Source organism: Mobula hypostoma, chromosome 2 (genome assembly GCF_963921235.1).
Source record: "Mobula hypostoma chromosome 2, sMobHyp1.1, whole genome shotgun sequence".
Lineage (NCBI taxonomy): Eukaryota > Metazoa > Chordata > Chondrichthyes > Myliobatiformes > Myliobatidae > Mobula > Mobula hypostoma.
The window spans coordinates 159132366-159155935 of record NC_086098.1 but is presented as its reverse complement, the minus strand read 5'-3'; the positions used below and the strand labels follow the sequence as shown (position 1 = coordinate 159155935).

Below are 23570 nucleotides of genomic sequence, written 5' to 3'. Positions count from 1 at the left end.
ATCTCTTGCTTCTTCTTTATCAGAGTTCTAATACCCCTTGAGAACCAAGGTTCCGTATTCTTATTCAGTTTGCTTTTAATCCTGACAGGAACATACAAACTCTGCACTCTCAAAATTTCTCCTTTGAAGGCCTCCCACTTACCAATCCCACTTACCAGAGAACAACCTGTCCCAAACCACGCTTTTTAGATCCTTTCTCATTTCTTCAAATTTGGCCTTTTTCCAGTTCAGAACCTCAGCCCAAGGACCAGATCTATCTTTATCCATGATCAAGTTGAAACTAATGGTGTTATGATCATTGGAACCAAAGTGTCCCCCTTCACACACTTCCGTCACCTGCCCTAACTCGTTTCTTAATAGGAGATCTAATATTGCATTCTCTCTAGTTGGTACCTCTATATATTGATTTAGAAAACTTTCCTTAACACATTTTACAAACTCTAACCCATCTAGACCCTTAACAGTATGGGAATCCTAATCAATATGTGGAAAATTTAATCCCCTACTATCACAACTTTATGTTTCCTGAAGTTGTCTGCAGTCATTTGCTCCTCTAATTCTTGCTGACTATTTGGTGGTCTATACTACAACCCCGTTAATGTGGTCATACCTTTCCTGTTTCTCAGCTCCACCCATAAGGTCTTGGTAGACAAGCCCTCTAATCTGTCCTGTCCTCCACTTCCTCATCCAGGTCATTTACAAAAATCACAAAGAGTAGGGGTCCCAGAACAGATCCACTGGTCACCAGCCTCCATGCAGAATGTGACCCATCTACAACCACTCTTTGCCTTCTGTGGGCAAGCCAATTCTGGATCCACAAAGCAAGGTCCCCTTGGATCCCATGCCTCCTTACTTTCTCAATAAGCCTGGCATGGGGTACCTTATCAAATGCCTCGCTAAAGTTCATATACACTACATCTACGGCTCTACCTTCATCAATATGTTTAGTCACATCCTCATGTCACATGTTATGGTATAGGTACAGTTATGTCACATGTTATGGTATAGGTGTAGTCATGTTATGAGTGATGGAGATGAACACCGCATAGCTTTTGCATCGCATTACCTTACCACTGCAGAGAAAAATTACACACAAATTGACAGAGGCCTGAAGTCTGCTTTGGGGTGTAAAGTGTTTCAACCAGTACTCATTACTGATCATCAACCATTAGTATCCATTTTCAATCTAGAGAAGGCTGTTCCACTAGCAGCAGCAGCACGAATGCTGAGATGGGCTCTGTTTGTTGGAGGACACAATTACACGAGCAAATTCAGGAGGACAACTAAACATAGAAATGCCGATGGATTGGAGTTTACCCTTGGAAAAGGAAATACCCGTAAAGTTTACAAAAGAGGACACTCCTCTTAATGTATTCTCTCTAGTACAAATTGAAAGTCTTCCTTTTACGGCCAAGGTGATCCAGAGGAAAACCAGAAAAGACCCCACACTGTCTCAGGTCTACATTGCCACCCAAAATGGCTGGAACGTGCAGCAGAAATTCCAGTTCCCCCATTGTTATGAGGCACATCAAGACCCTGCTCCCTCCCTCACTGGACCCCCTGCAGTTCGCGTACCATCCCAACCGTTCAACAGATGACACCATTGCCATCACCCTCCACCTGGCCCTAACACAACTGGACAAAAAAGACACGCACGTTCCAATGCTGTTCATAGACTTCATTTCAGCATTCAACACAATCATTCCTCAAAAACTGATTGGAAAGCTGAGCCTACTGGGCCTGAACACCTCCCTCTGTAACTGGATCCTAGACTTCCTGACTGGGAGACCTCAGTCAGTCTGGATTGGAAGCAGCATCTCCAACACTATCACACTGAGCATGGAGGGCCCCCCAGGGCTGTGTGCTCAGTCCACTGCTGTTCACTCTGCTGACCCATGACTGTGCTGCAACACACAGCTCGAACCACATCATCGTGTTGGACGATGACATGACCATGGTGGGTCTCATCAGCAAGAACGATGAGTCAGCATACAGAGAGGAGGTGCAGTGGCTAACGGACTGGTGCAGAGCCAACAACCTGTCTCTGAATGTGAACAAAACAAAAGAGATGGTTGTTGACTTCAGGAGGACACAGAGCGACCACTCTCCACTGAACATCAACGACTCCTCTGTAGAGATCATTAAGAGCACCAAATTTCTTGATGCTCACCTGGCGGAGAATCTCACCTGGTCCCTCAACACCAGCTCCATAGCAAAGAAAGCCCAGCAGCGTCTCTACTTTCTGCGAAGGCTGAGAAAAGTCCATCTCCCACCCCCATCCTCACCACATTCTACAGAGGTTGTATTGAGAGCATCCTGAGCAGCTGCATCACTGCCTGGTTCGGAAATTGCACCATCTCGGATCACAAGACCCTGCAGCGGATAGTGAGGTCAGCTGAGAAAATCATCAGGGTCTCTCTTCCCGCCATTACAGACATTTACACCACACGCTGCTTCCGCAAAGCAAACAGCATTATGAAGGACCCCACGCACCCCTCATTAAACTCTTCTCCCTCCTGCCATTTGGCAAAAGGCACCGAAGCATTCGGGCTTTCATGACCAGACTATGTAACAGTTTCTTCCCCCAAGCCATCAGACTCCTCAATACCCAGAGCCTGGACTGACACCAACCTACTGCCCTCTACTGTGCCTATTGTCTTGTTTATTATTTATTGTAATGCCTGCACTGTTTTGTGCACTTTATGCAGTCCTGGGTAGGTCTGTAGTCTAGTGTAGATTTTATGTTGTTTTACGTAGTTCAGTGTAGTTTTCGTATTGTTTCATGTAGCACCATGGTCCTGAGAAACATTGTCTCGTTTTTACTGTGTTCTGTACCAGCAGTTATGGTTGAAATGACAATAAGAAGTGACTTGACTTTACCAGTGCCAGGATGAACCTGCCCTTGACAGGGATTGCCTTATGTGGAGATTGAGAGTTGTTCCACCATCCAAATGTTGGAGGAGCTATGTGCCAGTCATTTAGGTTTGATCAAAATGAAAACATTGGCTCGAAGCTTTGTCTGGTGGCCTAGGATAGATCAGCAGATCAGGCAGGAAGAACATGATTGGTGGGCATGTTTCTCCCTCTTCATTCTTCTGCTGTCATGGCAACTGTAGGAGAAACAGACTCACCGCTCATGCTGGCAAGGGCCGAATTGTCCAGAAAAGCCACATCACCAGTCCCCTGTTCCAAACACCTGCAAGGAAACATTAGTACGTCTTAGAGTGAGGCTTGTTAGCCCAAGCTCGTCCACCCCTGCTGAAGGCCTGTCGGGTGCAGGGCTGCCATCTTGGTGCTGTGTTACTTTGGTACTAGGCCTCGTGAGGATCACTTGCCCCAAGTTTGGGTGCCTCTTCTCCTTCGTGGCCTCCCTTCCAGTTCTGGAGGAGGAGACAGGCCAGTCACAGAATGAACAGCTGCTGAGATAGGGCAGTCGATCTCTGTGAGGCAGACATCCCACCCAATGGAAGAAGAGTCAACCTTGGCATGTAGCTCTGCTCTCTGACAGGCATCTCTACAGGCTGCTTCTCCCAGTAAAACCGGGATCAAAGACCAACTTCATTTGCAATATACATTTGCATGTATTAGGAATGTGCTGTGGTGTGCTGGTGCAATGGGCAACAAAAAAAAACGATATCCAACAATTATAAAGAATAACTTATATGCAGTACACTATAAATAAAGTTAGAGGTTAGATACCTATATGGAATATAATGTGCGTAAATAACAGTGTGTATTTACAATGTAAACAGTTGTTTAAAGTTTTCACAGTGTGGTGACTGAGATAATAGGGTGGGGGGTGGGGTTAACTAGAATGTGATGACTGTGTTCTCTGACTAAATAGCCCAGGAGTGTGGGTGGGTTTGTCAGGTGAGGGACTGTATCAAGCTGAAAGCATGATGGGTCCAGGCGTGGGATAAAGCTTTCTGTAAACATTTCAGTGTGTGTTTGAAACTGACTGCTTCACTGTGACGTGAGTGGTAAGGGGCCTTGTGTAAAACTAGCAATTTATCTCAGTTAGTAGTGCAGAAGACGTCGGACTCACCCGGCCCAGGATCTGGAGGGAGAGACAGGCAGAATGATTCTTTCACTACGTTTGTCGCATACGTATCAAAACACACAGTCAAATCATTAAAGATTGTGCTGGAGGCATCCCCCATGCTTCTGGTGCCAACATGGCATCCCCACAACTCATTAACCCTAACCCGGCATGTGAAAGGAAACTGGAGCACCCAGAGTAAACTTATGCAGTCACAGGGAGAATGCACAGAAGCTGAGGAATCATAACCCTGCTGGGTAATTGCGCTAACCACTACACTACCCTACCATGCATCGGGACTGTGAAGAGGAGGCAGGGTCACTCATATCTCCCTCAGTCTCCTGCTTGATGATCCACTGGCCTGTGTCCACATGACCCAAGGTCAGAGGAGTTAGCAGGCAAGTATTTATGCATGGACAGTGTGGCACCCAGACCTTGTCCAGAACAGAGTCCAGCAGCAAGAGAAGGAAGGCTGTTTATAGGAAAGGAGGAGAATCTAAGGCAGTAATTGACTGTTTCTTGATTGGGAAGGGATTTAAGAACTATGGGAAGAAGGTGGGAGGATGGGGTTGAGAAAACAAAATCAGTGGAGCAGACTCAATGGGCCAAATGGCCTAATTCTGCTCCTATAAGATCCAAGGCCAATAATCTCATCCATTGTGGCATCTAAAATAGGCTATATTATTCCGGGTTTCACCACACTGTTTGACACCTGATAAGCTTTCATTGACCACCCAGTGGTAACACAGAGAATGTAGCAGGTGATGTGTGCACAGTAAAACCTCACAAACAACAGTTCAATAGGTTTCAATGACTAGATTATGTTGGTTGAGATAATTATGCCTTCTCCCATAACTTCTGGTGTCCCGACTAATCAAGAACCTCTGCTTGAAATATATTCAACAACTTGGCCTCCACAGCTGTCCGTGGCAATGAATTGCACAGATTGAGCAACCACTGGCTAAAGAATTTCCTCTTCGTCTCTGTTCTAAAGGGATGTCCTTGTATTCCGAGGCTGTGCCCTGAGGTCCTAGCCTCTTCCACTACTGGAAACGTCCTCTCCACATCTACTCTATCCAGACCTTTCAATATTCGAGAAGTTTCAAAGAAATCACCCCTCCCCCATTCTTCTAACCTCCAGTGAGTACAGTCCAGAGCCATCAAACTCTCCTCATACATTAACCTGTTCATTCCTGGGATCATTCTCATAATCTTCCTTTGGATCCTCTCCAATGCCAACAAACTGGACTCAAAACGACCCACAAGACCTCAAGTGCAGTCTGATCAAAGCCTTATAAAGCCTCAGCATTACACCCTTGCTTTTATATTCTAGTCCTCTCAAAATAAATGCTAAAATCACATTTGCCTTCCTTACCACCGACTCAACCTGCAAGTTAACCTTTAGGGAATCCTGCATGAGAACTCCCAAACAAGAGAAAATCTGCAGATGCTGGAAATCCGAGCAACACACACAAAATCCTGGAGGAATTCAGCAGGCCAGGCAGCATCTGTGGAAAAAAGTACAGTCCTGCCAAAGGGTTTCGGCCTAAAACGTCAACAGTACTTTTTTCCATAGATGCTGCCTGGCCTGCTGAGTTCCTCCAGCATTTTGTGTGTGTTGCAAAGACTCCCAAGTCCCTTTTCACCTCTGATTTCTGAATTTTCTCCCCCATTTAGTTTAATGTTTGATCCCAAACTAGTACTTCTAGTGACCTTCCAATTGACAGAGAACGGACCTCAGGGCGGAACTCAGGAACCTGCAGGAGCTGGAGATGGGAAATAAAAAGGGGGAAGTGCTGGCAAGCTCAGCAGATCAGGTAGCACTTGCGAAGGGAGAACAGAGTTAACGTTTCAGGCCACAGAGCCTTTGTTAAAACAGGGAAAGCTTTAGGTTGTAGAGGAGGTGGCGGGGATGGAGGGATGGGACAGTATCTGAGGCAGGGTTTACCTGATCATTTAGTTAATTGGGGACAATTATGTAGTAACGCACATAAAGGTGCATCTTCCCATTGGGCAGAGGAACCCGCCCCATCACCAATATTCCCTTTGTCCTATCCATTCCTTCTCCGTAGCTTGAAACAGCACTTTCTGGATCCTCCCTTCTCATTTCCGATGCACTCACATCGACAGTGATGAAATGCTTTGAGAGGTTGGTCATGACTAGACTGAACTCCTGCCTCAGCAAGGACCTGGACCCGTTGCAATTTGCCTATCGCCACAATAGGTCAACAGCAAACGCAATCTCAATGGCTCTCCATACAGCTTTAGACCACCTGAACAGCACAAACACCTATGTCAGGACTATATGTTCATCGACTATAGCTCAGCATTTAAAACCATCATTCCCACAATCCTGATGAGTCCTGACGAAGGGTCTCGGCCTGAAACGTCGACTGCGCCTCTTCCTATAGATGCTGCCTGGCCTGCTGCGTTCACCAGCAACTTTGATGTGTGTTGCTTGAATTCCCACAATCCTGATTGAGATGTTGCAGAACCTGGGCTTCTGTACCTCCCTCTGCAATTGGATCCTCATTTTCCTAACCGGAAGACCACAATCTGTGCAGATTGGTGATAACATCTCCTCCTCACCGATGATCAACACTGACGCACCTCAGGGGTGTGTGCTCAGCCCACTGCTCTACTCTCTATATACACATGACTGTGTGGCTAGGCATAGCTCAAATACCATCGATAAATTTGCTGACGATACAACCATTGTTGGTAGAATCTCAGGTGGTGACGAGAGGGTGTACAGGAGTGAGATATGCCAACTAGTGGAGTGGTGCCACAGCAACAACCTGGCACTCAACGTCAGTAAGACGAAAGAGCTGATTGTGGACGTCAGGAAGGGTAAGACGAAAGAACACATACCAATCCTCATAGAGGGATCAGAAGTGGAGAGAGTGACAGCTTCAAGTTCCTCGGTGTCAAGATCTCTGAGGATCTAACCTGGTCCCAACATATCGATGTAGTTATAAAGAAGGCAAGACAGTGACTGTACTTTATTCGGAGTTTGAAGAGATTTGGTATGTCAACAAATACACTCAAAAACTTCTATAGTTGTACCGTGGAGAACATTCTGACAGTCTGCATCACGGTCTCGTATGGAGGACTTACTACTGCACAGGACCGAAAGAAGTTGCAGTGGTTTGTAAATCTAGTCAGCTCCATCTTGTCTACTAGCCTACAAAGTACCCAGGACATCTTCAAGGAACAGTGTCTCAGAAAGGCAGCGTCCATATTAAGGACCTCCAGCACCCAGGGCATGCTCTTTTCTCACTGTTACCATCAGGTAGGAGGTACAGAAGCCTGAAGGCACACACTCAGCGATTCAGGAACAGCTTCTTCCCCTCTGCCATCCGATTCCTAAATGGGCATTGAATCTTTGGACACTACCTCACTTTCTCAATGTACACTATTTCTGTTTTTTCATGTTTTTTAATCTATTCAATATACCATAAGACCATAAGACAAAGGAGCAGAAGTCGGCCATTCTGCCCATTGAGTCTGCTCCGCCATTTTATCATGAGCTGAACCATTCTCCCATTTAGTCCCACTCCCCCGCCTTCTCACCATAACCTTTGATGCCCTGGCTTCTCAGATACCTATCAATCTCTGCCTTAAATACACCCAATGACTTGGCCTCCACTGCTGCCCATGGCAACAAATTCCATAGATTCACCACCCTCTGGCAAAAAAAATTTCTTCACATCTCTGTTCCGAATGGGCGCCCTTCAATCCTTAAGTCATGCCCTCTCGTACTAGACTCCCCCATCATGGGAAACAAATTTGCCACATCCACTCTGTCCATACCTTTCAACATTCGAAATGTTTCTGTGAGATCGCCCCTCATTCTTCTAAACTCCAAGGAATACAGTCCAAGAGCGGACAAACGTTCCTCATATGTTAACCCTCTCGTTCCTGGAAACATTCTAGTGAATCTTCTCTGTACCCTCTCCAACGTCAGTACATCCTTTCTTAAATAAGGAGACCAAAACTGCCCACAGTACTCCAAGCGAGGTCTTACCAGCGCCTTATAGAGCCTCAATATCACATTCCTGCTCCTATACTCTATTCCTCTAGAAATGAATGCCAACATTGCATTCGCCTTCTTCACCACCGACTCAACCTGGAGGTTAACCTTAAGGGTATCCTGCACGAGGACTCCCAAGTCCCATTTTACCTCAGAATTTTGAAGTCTCTCCCCATTTAAATAATAGTCTGCCCGTTTATTTCTTCTGCCAAAGTGCATAACCATATACTTTCCAACATTGTATTTCATTTGCCACTTCTTTTCCCATTCTTCCAATCTATCCAAGTCTCTCTGCAGACTTTCTGTTTCCTCAAGCACTACTGGCCCCTCTACCTATTTTTGTATCATCAGCAAACTTAGTCACAAAGCCATCTATTCCATAATCCAAATCATTGATGTACGGCATAAAAAGAAGCGGCCCCAACACGGGCCCCTGTGGAACACCAACCAGAATCGGATCCCTTTATGCCCACGCTCTGTTTCCTGCCAATCAGCCAACGCCCTATCCACGTATGTAACTTTCCCATAATTCCATGGGCTCTTATCTTGTTAAGCAGCCTCATGTGTGGCACCTTGTCAAAGGTCTTCTGAAAATCCAAATACACAACATCCACTGCATCTCCCTTGTCTAGCCTATTTGTAATTTCCTCAAAAAATTGTAATAGGTTTGTCAGGATTTTCCTTTAAGGAAACCATGCTGAGTTCTGCCTATCTTGTCACATGCCTCCAGGTACTCTGTAACCTCATCCTTGACAATCGACTCCAACAACTTCCCAACCACCGATGTCAAGCTAACAGGTGTATAATTTCCTTTTTGCTTCCTTGCCCCCTTCTTAAATAGCGGTGTGACATTTGCAATCTTCCAGTCCTCCAGAACCATGCCAGAATCGATCAACTTTTGAAAGATCATCGCTAATGCCTCCGTAATCTCCACAGCTACTTCCTTCAGAACACGCGGGTGCATCCCATCTGGTCCAGGAGATTTATCTACCTTTAGACTATTCAGCTTCCTAGTACTTTCTCATTCATAATTGTGACTGTGCACACTTCTCTTCCCTGCCACCCTTGAGTGTCCCGTATACTGCTGATGTCTTCCTCAGTGAAGACTGATGCAAAATACTCGTTCAGTTCCTCAGCCATCTCCTTATCTCCCATTACAATTTCTCCAGCGTCATTTTCTATCGGTCCTATATCTACTCTCACCTGTCTTTTACTCTTTATATACTGTGACGAGAATACACATAAATTAAGATGTTTGCTGGCCTGGGCTAGCATCAGTGGTATCAGCAGTTGGTCTGCCACCTGTCCTCAGGGGAAGGAGAGATAAGGGACAATGAAGCAGCATCTGGAGATGTGTAATGAAGGGACGGGAGAGAGAGCTGTCTAGAGCGGCTCCCCCTTTGAACCCTGAACTGTTTGAAGTGATGGACAGGCGATACCCCAGCAGGGGAATAAAAATGGACAGGTTCGCTAAGGCAGCACACACACGACACTCGAGGTAACGAGACCCTGGAAGCGGTGCGCCTCTCACGAGTCGGTGGGAAGCTCTTGGACGGCTGATCGGGGGATCAGCCTTAAACACACAGGGTGGAAAGGTACGATCAGCGGGAACCCGGTGTGTGTCCGCCCTTGCTTGGGTGCCGGGTTCACTGCAGAGGATTGACCGCATCTGGAGGAGGGGTCACAGTCGGTGACCTCAGGTGACATCACCAAGGACCCGCCCGAAAGCTGCTTGTGAGCAATATCGCCGGTCTGTGAGTGGAAGCCGTTCTGAATGATCAGTCGTTCTTGTTCTCTCTCTCCCTCCCCCCACGTTGTCCATCGCCATGGCAACGATTACTGCGAACTGAACTAAATTGGACTGAACTTTGTGTCACTTTGAAATTGGTCATTTACCCCTAGACAACGATAGAGCTTGATTGATGCTGTTATTTTAATTCTGTGCACATGTGTGTTTATCATTGCTGAACTGTTGCATTTATTATCCTTTCGATTACTGTGTTACTTTCTTAGTTCTAGTAATCCAGACTCCATCTGATTGATCCATTTCTGCTGGTTTGGCAACCCAGTTACGGGGTACGTAACAATACTTGAAAAAGCTTTTAGTATCCTCTTTGATATTATTTGCTAGCTTCCTTTCACAGTTAATCTTTTCCCTCTTAATGACCTTCTCAGTTTCCTTCTGTAAGCTTTTAAAAACTTCCCAATCCTCTGTCTTCCCACTAATATATATATTCCCACGTATACATAATTGAGTTACTTGTTTATTTATTTTCCCTGCTAGATTACGTATTGCTTTGAACTGCTGCTACTAAGTTAACAAATTTCACGTCACATGCCAGTGATAATAAACCTGATTCTGAAATGTCAGCCGGTTCTTTCTCCACAGACAATGCCTGACCCACAGAATGTTTGGAAAAGTTGTAACGGTAAGGACCACAGAGGATGGCTGACATGTTATGTGGGAGAACAGTTGGGCTAATCAGAACAGAGCCAGGACCAGTCTCCTGGGTGTGGAGATACTTTCAGGAAATTCTAACCCACAGGGAGCAGGTGGTAATGGGTCAGGTTTGGATCTGGACCCTGTCACGGGTACATACCGGAGAGCTCCTTCAGAACCATAGTACGGCTCGTTGTCGGTGGTTTCACAGAAGTAGTTTCTGGCTGTGTTGTAGGATTTCTGTCCCCGGCAGAGTGCACAAAGATTCGGGAAGGAGGCACCGGCTCCAGGAGCACAGGATGCACTGAAGAAGCTGCTAGCAGCTGTGGGAGCAAAACACAAGCAATTACAGGGGCACAGGGTCGAGCACACATGGCATAGGGGTACAGGTACACACAACACAGATTCATTCCTGGTTTATTTGCTAGGACTACTGATAAATTACCAAGTAGGTGAGTTGGAGGCCAGTGGAATGTTCACTATTGTCCTGCTCATGTTGCAGATAGTGGGGACGCTCTAATCTAGTTGGGGTCTCACTACAGGAGCAAGGTGTGGCCATTCTGCTCTTCCAACATGTTCTATTGTTCCTTGATACTCCCACCTGACAAGAATCCCTTGGCTCCACTGTTCACATGGTTGAAGTCCATCACTTCAATTGACTTCAGTTTTGCAATGAGGGCAAATAATTCTGGCACAGCACTACGACTAAAACTGGACCAGGGGAGTGGAAGAGGCTTTTAAAAACATTCGCTGTGTTGACAGGGTGAGCTACACTATTTCTTCTGTTGAGGATTACATATGAACTGCCATCAATTTAAAATTTTCACCTGGAGAATGTGTCTGCATAATTTCTAGAGTAGTCAGTAAGAATGTAAATACTTTGGCCAAAGGATCACATCTGTGTATGGTTAAAGGAAATAAAGACTGACATGTTTGTGCAGAGAAGAGAGTGTGTTGGCTCAGATCCATGCTGTGTTGTGTTTGGAGTCTAACGCAATAAATCATGTTGTCAGAGACGACTACCGGATGTTGTCCAGAAACTAAATCGCTTAACTCGTAACTGCAAATCAACACACAGCAGATGTGGGTAATCTGAGATAAAAACAGAAAATGGCAATTACTCTACCTGACACCACAAGAAACTACAGAAAGTCATGAACACAGATCGACACATTACAGAACCCAGTCTCCCCTCCATGGACTCCGTCTACACTTCTCGCTGTCTCTGGATCCCATTCACTTCCCCTCCTATTGGGCAGAAGATACAAATCCCTGAACAGGTATGACCAGGCTCAGGGATAGCTTCTATTCCACTGTTATAAGGTTCTTGAAGAGTTGTTCTATACAACAAAGGTGAAGTCTTGATCCCCTACTCTGCCTTACCATGGCCCTCACACCTCACTGTCTACCTGCACTGCATTTTAACTGTAACAGTAACTCTGCATTCTGAATTCTGATTTACTCTTCAGTGTACTGAGGTATGGAATAATCTGCCTGGATGGAAAGCAAACGAAAGCTTTGCACTGTACCTTGGTACATAAGACCATAAGAAATAGGAGCAAAATATTCAGTCCATTAAGTCTGCCCTGCTGATTTATTATCATGGCTGATTTATTATCTCTCAGCCTCAATCTTCTGCCTTCTCCCCGTAACTTTTGTTGCCCTTACTAATCAAAAAACTCATCAACCTCTGGTTTAAACACTGTATACCCAGTGACTTGACTTCCATGGCAATGAATTCCACAGTCTCACTACCCTCCGGCTAAAGAAATCTCTCAATTCTGTTCTAAACACACACCCTTTCATACACAAGGCGCCCAAAACTGCTCACAATACTCCGCGTGATATGACCAAGGCCTAATTAAGCTCCAGCATCACATCCTTGCTTTTATATTGTAGTGCTCTCAAAATTAATGCTAACATTTGCCTTCTTCACATCTGATCCAATATGCAAGTTAACTTTTAGGGAGTTCTGCACAAGGCCTCCCAAGTCCCTTTGCATCTCTGAACTTTGAATTTTCTCCCCATTTAGAAAATACTCTACACCTTTATTCCTTCTATCAAAGTGTATGACCATACACTTCTCTAAACTATATTACATCTGCCACTTCCTTATCCATAAGACCATAAGATATAGGAGCAGAAGAAGGTCATTCTGCCCATCAAGTCTGTGCCACCATTCAATCATGGGCTGACCCAATTCTTCCAGTCATCCCCATTCCCCTGCCTTCTTCCCATATCCTTTGATGCCCTGGTCCATTCTCCCAATCTGTCTAAATCCTTCTGCAGACTCCCTGCTTCCTCAACACTATCTTCCCCTCCACCTATCTTTATATAGTCTGCAAACTTGGCAACAAAGCCAAACCAATTACGCTGGAAACACTCAGCAGGTCAGGCAGTGACTATGGAAGGAGGAACAGAATGAACACGACTTTGATGAAAGGTCATTGGTAGAGGGGTTCCCCTGGTCTAAAATTTCGATGCTATTTCTCTCCCTTTGTCTGCTGCCTGATCTGCTGAGTGCTTATCAAATCAAGTTTACTTATCATTCAAACCATACATAGATACAGCTGAACGAGACACCATTCCTCTGAAGCCAAGGTGCAAAACATTCAAACTAGGAAGCACACATTCTAAAATAGTGATTTTACACCACTGACAGGTAGCTCTATTGGAAGAGGCAGCTAGAGATTGGAGGATTGTGTGATGCTTTAGTAGGCATGCCTGATGCTAGATCTCTCTGGTCATACAAACCACACTTCGTTGGCACATGGTAACCCTGCAGACTAGAAATAATTGGTGCTTAACAGGAGGCATAACAGGGCTGTGTGGGTGACTTGCGCCAATGCTATTGTGTTCCAATTGCGAGGCTGCAGGTACGTGCTCACCACAATCCACTTTGTAATGCAGGAAGCAATGGAGACTGTGAGCCCATCAGGCTGAGTTGTCAGTTCTTGGCCGCAAAGCCAGAATGTCAGAGTTCCGGCCTCTGCTGGAACCCTATCTACAGGAACACACTGGGATCCACATTAACTGATCCCTCAAAGTTGCTGCTCAATTTGATAGGGCTGCTCAGAAAGTATATGGTGTGTTCATCTCTGGTAATTGAGTTCAAGAGCCGCAAGGCAATGCTGAAGCTCCTTAAAACCCTGGTTAAACCACACTTGGAATGGTGTTCAGTTCTGGTCACCTCATTATAGGAAGGATGTGGAAACTTTAGAGAGGGTGCAGAGATTTACAGTTTGCTGCCTGGATTGGAGAGCATGTCTTATGAGGAGAGGATCAAAGTTCAAAGTATCTTTATTATCAAACTACATATATGTTACCATATAGAACCCTGAGATTTGTTTTCTTGTGGGCATACTCAGAAAATCCAAGCAACATAATAGAATCAATGAAGGAGCGTACCCATCAATTCGGACAAACAACCAGTGTGCAAAACACAACAAACTGTGCAAATACAATAAATAATGATAATAAGTAAATAAGCAATAAATATTGAGAACACGACATGAAGAGTCCTTGAAAGATTGTCCATAGATTGAGGGAGCAGTTCAGTGATGGGGCGAGTGAAGTTAAGTGGTTATCCCCACGGATTCAAGACCCTGATAATTAACTGTTAGTGAACCTGCTGGTGTTGGTCCTGAGGCTCCTATACTTTCTTCCTGATCCACATCAGGAGGCTAGAGTTGAGTGAGCTAGGGCTTTTCTCCTTGGAGCCAAGGACGATGACAGGTGAATTGGTGGAGATGTACAAGATGAAAAGAAGCACAGTTCAAGTGGACAGCCAGAGACTTTTCCCCAAGGTGGAAATAGCAAATACCAGTAGCCATAATTTTAAGAAAAGTGTAGGGGAGATATCAGAGGTAAGTTTTGTTTTTACACAGAGGGGGCTAAGTATATGGAACACCCTGTCACAGTGGTGGTAGAGACAGATACATCAGGGATATTTAAGTGACTCTTAGATAGGTACATGAATGATAGAAAACCAGAGGGCTATGTAGGAAGGAAGGGTTAGATTGATCTTAGAGCAGGTTAAAAGGTCAGCACAATATCATGGGCCAAAGGGAATGTTCTGTGTTATAATGTTCTATTCACACTCGCATGCACAAGCACACATTTTCACCAGTCCCTGAAGGGCTAAGCAGAGGCCAGAGGGCCTGGAGAGACCTTGGTTTTTAATGAATCAGAGTCACAGGGTAAAACAGCTCAGAACCAACACCTTCATCCTACCATGTCCAAACTGACCATCTAATTGATCCCACCTGTCCACATTATGACCATAGCCTTCTATGCCTTGCCAATACAAAGTCTGTCTACAAGTCTCTGAGAACTCCTTCTCCAGTATTGCACTCCACCATTCTCTCTGTAAAAATCTCACCCCTCTTTAAACCTGTGCCTTCTTGTTTTTGATTCCCCTACCATGGAATAAACTTCTGACATTGCACTCTCTATCAATAATGCACTTCAGATCAGATTGAAAATGCCTCTAAACAATTATCACCAACAAATCACTTGTGGAACCAGAGGAGCCAACACACTGGACCACTGTTACACTACCATCAAGGGCACTTACCATGCTATCCACACCCACATTTCGTAAAGTTTGATCACCTGGCTGTACTTCTACTGCCTGAGTATAGACAGAGACTGAAGACCACAGCATCAGTAGAGTAGACCAAGAAGATATGGACAAGGGAGGCAGAGAATCACTTTACAGGACTGCTTTGAGTTGGTGGACTCAACTGTATTCAGGGATTCATCTTCAAGTCTGAATGAATACGGCACAGCTGTCACTGACTTCAGAATCAGAATTAATATCACCGGTATATGTCGTGAAATTTGTTCACTTAGCAGAAGCAGTACAATGCAATACATGATAATATAGAAAAAAATACACCAATTACAGTGAGCATATATATTAAATTTAGATAAGCAGAGCAAAAACATAAATAAAAAAGTAGTGAGGTTCATGGGTTCGATGTCCATTCAGAAATCGGAGGCAGAGGGAAAGAAGTTGTTACTGAATCACTGAGTGTGTGCCTTCAGGCTTCTGTACCTTCTTCTTGGCAGTAACAATGAGAAGAGGGCATGGCCTCAGTGATGGTGTCACAGCAACAACCTTACACTCAATGTCAGTAAGACTAAAGAATTGATTGTGGACTTCAGGAAGGAGAAGTCGAGGGAACACACACTAGTCCTTATCAAGGCATCAGAAGTGGAAAGAGTGAGCAATTTCAAGTTCCTGGGTGTCAACATCTCTGAGGATCTATCCTGATCCCAACATATCGATGCAGTTACAAAGAAGACACTACAGCAACAATATTTCACTGGATTTCTGAATGGACTTTGAACCCATGAACACTACGTCGTTACTTTTTTTCTCTCTTTTTGCACTTATTTAACTTCATAAATATAAGACAAAGGAGCAGAAGTCAGCCATTCGGCCCATCGAGTCTGCTCCACCGTTTTATCATGAGCTGATCCATTCTCCCATTTAGTCCCACTCCCCTGCCTTCTCACCATAACCTTTGATGCCCTGGCTACTCAGATACCTGTCAATCTCTGCCTTAAATACACCCAATGACTTGGCCTCCACTGCTGCCCGTGGCAACAAATTCCACAGATTCACCACCCTCTGACTAAAAAAATTTCTTCGCATTTCTTTTCTGAATGGGCGCCCCTCAATCCTTAAGTCATGCCCTCTCGTACTAGACTCCCCCATCATGGGAAACAACTTTGCCACATCCACTCTGTCCATGCCTTTCAACATTTGAAATGTTTCTATGAGGTCTCCCCTCATTCTTCTAAACTCCAAGGAATACAGTCCAAGAGCGGATAAAAGTTCCTCATATGTTAACCCTCTCATTCCCGGAATCATTCTAGTGAATCTTCTCTGTACCCTCTCCAATGTCAGTACATCCTTTCTTAAATAAGGAGACCAAAACTGCCCACAGTACTCCAAGTGAGGTCTCACCAGCACCTTATACAGCCTCAACATCACATCCCTGCTCCTATACTCTATTCCTCTAGAAATGAATGCCAACATTGCATTCGCCTTCTTCACCACCGACTCAACCTGGAGGTTAACTTTAAGGGTATCCCATACGAGGACTCTCAAGTCCCATTGCATCTCAGAATTTAGAATTCTTTCCCCATTTAAATAATAGTCTGCCCGTTTATTTTTTCTGCCAAAGTGTATAACCGTACACTTTCCAACATTGTATTTCATTTGCCACTTCTCTGACCATTCTTCCAATATATCCAAGTCTCTCTGCAGACTCTCCGTTTCCTCAGCACTACCGGCCTCTCCACCTATCTTCGTATCGTCAGCAAACTTAGCCACAAAGCCATCTATTCCATAATCCGAATCGTTGATGTACAATGTAAAAAGAAGCGGCTCCAACACGGACCCTTGTGGAACACCACTGGTAACCGGCAACCAACCAGAATAGGATTCCTTTATTCCCACTCTCTGTTTCCTCCAATCAGCCAACGCTCTATACACGTATGTAACTTTCCCGTCATTCCATGGGCTCTTATCTTGTTAAGTAGCCTCATATGTGGCACCTTGTCAAAGGCCTTCTGAAAATCCAAATATACAACATCCACTGCATCTCCCTTGTCTAGCCTACTGGTAATTTCCTCAAAAAATTGTAATAGGTTTGTCAGGCAGGATTTTCCTTTAAGGAATCCATGCTGAGTTCTGCCTATCTTGTCATATGCCTCCAGGTACTCTGTAACCTCATCCTTGACAATCGACTCCAACAACTTCCGAACCACCGATGTCAAGCTAACAGGTGTATAATTTCCTTTTTGCTTCCTTGCCCCCTTCTTAAATAGCGGTGTGACATTTGCAATCTTCCAGTCCTCCGGAACCATGCCAGAATCGATCAACTTTTGAAAGATCATCGCTAATGCCTCCGTAATCTCCACAGCTACTTCCTTCAGAACACGAGGGTGCATTCCATCTGGTCCAGGAGATTTATCTACCTTTAGACTATTCAGCTTCCTGAGTACTTCCTCTGTCGTAATTGTAACTGTGCACACTTCTCTTCCCTGCCACCCTTGAGTGTCCGGTATATTGCTGATGTCTTCCTCAGGGAAGACTGATGCAAAATACTCGTTCAGTTCCTCTGCCATCTCCTTATCTCCCATTACAATTTCACCAGCATCATTTTCTATCGGTCCTATATCTACTCTCACCTGTCTTTTACTCTTTATGTACTTGAAAAAGCTTTTAGTATCCTCTTTGATATTATTTGCTAGCTTCCTTTCATAGTTAATCTTTTCCCTCTTAATGACCTTCTTGGTTTCCTTTTGTAAGCTTTTAAAAACTTCCCAATCCTCTGTCTTCCCACTAATTTTTGCTTCCTTGTATGCCCTCTCCTTTGCTTTAACTTTGGCTTTGACTTCTCTTGTCAACCACGGTTGCATCCTTTTTGCACTCGAAAATTTCTTCTTCTTTGGAATATACTTGTCTTGCACCTTCCTCATTTCTCGCATAAACTCCAGCCACTGCTGCTCTGCTGTCTTTCCCGCCAGTGTCCGTTTCCAGTCAACTTTGGCCAGTTCCTCGCTCATGCCACTGTAATTTCCTTTACTCCACTGAAATACCGACACATCAGATTTCGGCTTCTCTTTTTCTAATTTCACAGTGAACTCAATCATGTTATGATCACTGTCTCCTAAGGGTTCCTTCACCTCAATCTCTCCAATCACCTCCGGTTCATTACACAATACCCAATCCAGTACAGCCAATCCCCTAGTGGGCTCAACAACAAGCTGTTCTAAAAAGCCATCTCGCAGACATTCCACAAATTCTCTCTCTTGAGATCTAGTGCCAACCTGATTTTCCCAATCCACTCGCATGTTAAAATCCCCCACAATTATCATAACACTGCCTTTCTGACAAGCCTTTTCTATTTCCAGTTTTAATTTGTATATATATATATATATACTTCTTAATGTAATTTACAGTTTTTATTATGTACTGCTGCCACAGTAACAAATTTCATGACCCACTCAACCGGATTCTGATACCAGGTGACCCTTCCAGGGAAAACAAGCCTGCCAGAGAGTCATACAGCACTGAAACAGGTCCTTTGGCCCGTCATGACCATGCTGGCCAGTAGGTATCCATCTGTATTAATCACATTTCCACCACATGATCCTGATGCCAGGGTGTTTCTGGTTCTCACCAAGACCCATCTGAAGAGCTAAAGCCCTCCGTGTTGTTTGTCCATGTAGAAGTACTGTAATAGAAAGCATTAAGAAGAGGCCTGTCACAAATGGGACATTGCTCAGATTCTCCAGACCAGAATGCAGGAAATGCCTGGAGAGGGAGGAGCTGGTTTCCAAGCCGTGCATGAGACACTTCAGCTGCTCTCCACCGCCTGACGACTCGGTCCCCAGCTCCATGGAGCTGAGACAGCCAGGGTTTCCACCCAGCTGCCTCTGGCTGAGAGCCCTGTGCTGGTCCAGGTCCCATGCTGCCCCCTCACTGCGGCCCCAGACTGCATGCACACATATTTAACTGATTAATGTGGGCAATTTCCCAGTTTCTGTTCGATGACTTCATTTCCATAAGACCATGAGGCATAGGAGCAGAATTAGGCCATTAGGCTCTGCCATTCCAATCATGGCTGATTTATTATCCCTTTCAAACCCTTTCTCCTGCCTTCTCCTCATAAACTTTGATGTCCTGACTAATCAAGAACCTATCAACCTCCATTTTAAATATACCCAATAACTTGGCATCTATAACTATTGGTAGCAATGAATTCCATACACTTATACCATCTGGCTAAATAAATTCCTCCTTATATCTGTTCTAAAAGGACGTCCCTCTTTTCTGAGGTTGATTCCTCTAGTCCTAGACTCCCACACTGTAGGAAACATCCTCTCCACATCTATTCCACACAGGCCTTTTAATATTCAAGATACCCTGTCATGTATGCACCGCAAGACCTCACAAACAACAGTTTGATGGGTTTCAATGACTAGATTATGTTGGTTGAGATAACTATTGTCCAGGATGTTTGGGGAAAGTATCAAGTTGGATAAGTCTCCGGGACCGGATGAGATGTACCCCAGGCTACTTTGGGAGGTGAGGAAGGAGATTGCTGAGCATCTGGCATTGATCTTTGTATCATCACTGGGAACAGGAGAGGTTCTAGAGGATTGGAGGGTTGCAGATGTTGTTCCCTTATTCAAGAAACGGAGTAGAGATAGCCCAGGAAATTATAGACCAGTGAGTCTTACTTCAGTGGTTGGTAAGATGTTGGAGAAGATCCTGAGAGGTAGGATTTATGAACATTTGAAGAAGCATAATATGATTAGCGTGGCTTTGTCAAAGGCAGGTCATGCTTTACGAGCCTGAATGAATTTTTTGAGGATGTGACTAAACACATTGATGAAGGTAAAGCAGCAGCTATCATTTTTATGGATTTCAGCAAGACATTTGATAAGGTACCCCATGCAAGGCTTATTGAAAAAGTAAGGAGGCATGGAATCCAAGGGGACATTGCTTTGTGGATCCAGAACTGGCTTGCAAACAGAAGGCAAAGAGTAGTTGAGATGGGTCATATTCTGCATGGAGGTCAGTGACCAGTGGTGTGCCTCAGGGGTCTGTTCTGGGACCTCCTCTCTTCATGATTTTTATAAATGACCTGGATGAGGAAGTGGGGGGATGGGTTAGTAAATTTGCTGAGGACACAAAGGTTGGGGGTGTTGTGGATAGTGTGGAGGGCTGTCAGAGGTTGCAGCGGGACATTGATAGGATGCAAAACAGGGCTGAGAAGCAGCAGATGGATTTCAACCCAGATAAGTGGTAGGTCAAATATGATGGTAGAATATAGTATTAGTGGTAAGACTCTTGGCAGTGTGGATGATCAGAGGGATCTTGAGGTCTGAGTCCATAGGACACTCAAAGCTGCTACGCAGGTCGACTCTGTGGTTGAGAAGGCATACATTGGCCTTCATCAACTGTGGGATTGAGTTTAAGAGCCAAGAGGTAATGTTACAGCTATATAGGACCCTGGTCAAACCCCACTTGGAGTACTGTGCTCAGTTCTGGTCGCCTCACCACAGGAAGGGTGTGGAAACTATAGAAAGGGTGCAGAGGAGATTTAGAAACATAGAAAACCTGCAGCACAATACAGGCCCTTCAGCCCACAAGGCTGTGCCAAACATGTCCTTACCTTAGAAATCATCTAGGGTTACCCATGGCTCTGTATTTTTCTAAGCTCCATGTACCGATCCAGGAGTCTCTTAAAAGACCCTATCATATTCGCCTCTAACACCATCGCCGGCAGCCCATTCCACACACTCACCACTGTCTGCGTAAAAAACTTAGCCCTGACATCTCCTCAGTACCTACTTCCAAGCACCATAAAACTGTGTCCTCATGTGTTAGCCATCTCATCCCTGGAAAAAAGCCTCTGACTATCCACATGATCAATGCCCCTCATGTCACCTCTCATCCTCCGTCACTCCAAGGAGAAAAGGCCGAGTTCACTCAACCTATTCTCATAAGGCATGCTCTCCAATCCAGGCAACATCCTTGTAAATCTCCTTTGCACCCTTTCTATGGTTTCCACATCCGTCCTGTAGTGAGGTGACCAGAACTGTGCACAGTACTCCAAGTGGTGTCTGACCAGGATTCTATATAGCTGCAACATTACCTCTCGGCTCCTAAACTCAATCCCATGGTTGATGAAGGCCAATGCACCATATGCCTTCTTAACCACAGAGTCAACCTGCACAGCAGCTTTGAGTGCCCTATGGACTCAGACCTCAAGATCCTCCACACTGCCAATGGTCTCACCATTAGTACTATATTCTGCCATCATATTTGACCTAACAAGATGAACCACCTCACACTTATCTTGGTTAAACTCCATCTGCCACTTCTCAGCCCAGTTTTGCATCCTATCAATGCCTCGCTGTAACCTCTGACAGCCCTCCACACTATCCACTAGACCCCCAACCTTTGTGTCATCAGCAAATTTACTAACCCATCCCTCAACTTCTTCATCCAGGTCATTTATAATAATCATGAAGAGTAGGCATCCCAGAATAGATCCCTGAGGCACACCACTGGTCACCGACCTCCATGCAGAATATGACCCATCTACAACCACTCTGCCTTCTGTAGCAAGCCAGTTCTGGATCCACAAAGCAATATCCCCATGGATCCCATGCCTCCTTACTTTCTCAATGAGCCTTGCATGGGGTATCTTATCAAATGCCTTGCTGAAATCTGTATACACAACAGCTGCTCTACTTTCATCAACATGTTTAGTCACATCCTCAGAAAATTCATTCAGGCTCGTAAGGCACGATTTGCCTTTGACAACACCTTGCTGACTATTCCTAATCATATTATGCCTCTCCAAACATTCATAAATCCTGCTCTCAGGATCTTTTCCATCAACTTACCAGCCACTGAAGTAAGACTCACTGGTCTATAATTTCCAAGGCTATCTCTACTCCCTTTCTTGAATAAGGGAATAACATCTGCAACACTTCAATCCTCCGGATCCGCTCCCATCCCCATTGATGATGCAAAACTCATTGCCAGAGGCTCAGAAATCACCTCCCTCACCTCCCATAGTAGCCTGGGGTACATCTCGTCTGTTCCCGGTGACTTATCCAACTTGATGCTTTCCAAAAGGTCCAGCACATCCTTAATATCTACATGCTCAAGCTTTTCAGTCCACTATAACTCATCTCTACAATCGCCAAGATCCTTTTCCATAGTGAATACTGAAGCAAAGTATTAGAACATAGAATAGCACAGTACAGGCCCTTCTGCCCACACTGTTGTGCCGACCCTCAAACCCTGCCTCCCATATAACCCCCCACCTTAAATTCCTCCATATACCTGTCTAGTAGTCTCTTAAAATTCACTAGAGTATCTGCCTTCACCACTGACTCAGGCAGTGTATTCCACACACCAACCACTCTCTGAGTAAAACACCTTCCTCTAATATCCCCCTTGAACTTCCCACCCCTTACCTTAAAGCCATGCCCCCTTGTATTGAGCAGTGGTGCCCTGGGGAAGAGGCACTAGCTATCCACTCCATCTATTCCTCTTATTATCCTGTACACCTCTATCATATCTCCTCTCATCCTCCTTCTCTCCAAAGAGTAAAGCCCTAGCTCCCTTAATCTCTGATCATAATGCATACATTCTAAACCAGGCAGCAGCCTGGTAAATCTCCTCTGTACCCTTTCCAATGCTTCCACATCCTTCCTATAGTGAGGTGACCAGAAATGGACACAGTACTCCAAGTGTGGCCTGACCAGAGTTTTATAGAGCTGCATCATTACATCGCGACTCAAACTCTATCCCTCGAATTATGAAAGCTAACACCCCATAAGCTTTCTTAACTACCCTATCCACCTGTGAGGCAACTTTCAGGGATCTGTGGATCTGTACCCCCAGATCCCTCTGCTCCTCCACACTACCAAGTATCCTGCCATTTACTTTGTACTCTGTCCTTCCAAAGTGTACCACCTCACACTTTTCCCCGGGTTGAATTCCATCTGCCACTTCTCAGCCCACTTCTGCATCCTATCAATGTGTCTCTGCAATCTTCGACAATCTTCTACACTATCTACAACACCACCAACCTTTGTGTCATCTGCAAACTTGCCAACCCACCTTTCTACCCCCACATTCATTAAGTACCTTTGCTATCTCCTCTTGTTCCATACACATTTTTCCACTGTCACACTTGATTGGTCCTATTCTCTCACATCTTATCCTCTTGCTCTTCACATGCTTGTAGAATGCCTTGGGGTTTTCCTTAATCCTGTCTGCCAATGCCTTCTCATGGCCCCTTCTGGCTCTCCCAATTTCATTCTTAAGCTCCTTCCTGCTAGCCTTATAATCTTCTAGGTCTCTATCATTACCTAGTTTTTTCAACCTTTCCTAAGTTATTTTTTTATTGAATAGATTTCCACCACCGTTCCTGTACCCTACCATCCTTACCCTGTCTCATTGGAACATACCTATGCAGAACTCCACTGGAGGGAGGAGAAGACGGCGG

General features: G+C 44.9%; 1 protein-coding gene across 1 annotated transcript in view; it reads right to left on the bottom strand.

Moving 5' to 3' along the window:
• Positions 1-23570, bottom strand: part of sxph (saxiphilin) — a 107569-nt gene that overhangs the window by 46133 nt on the left and 37866 nt on the right. The window contains exons 5-6 of the mRNA XM_063069274.1: positions 10673-10835; positions 3132-3196 (exon numbers count right to left, since the gene is read on the bottom strand). Of these exons, the coding sequence (XP_062925344.1) occupies positions 3132-3196; positions 10673-10835 (228 nt within the window). The remainder of the gene's footprint in view (positions 1-3131; positions 3197-10672; positions 10836-23570) is intronic.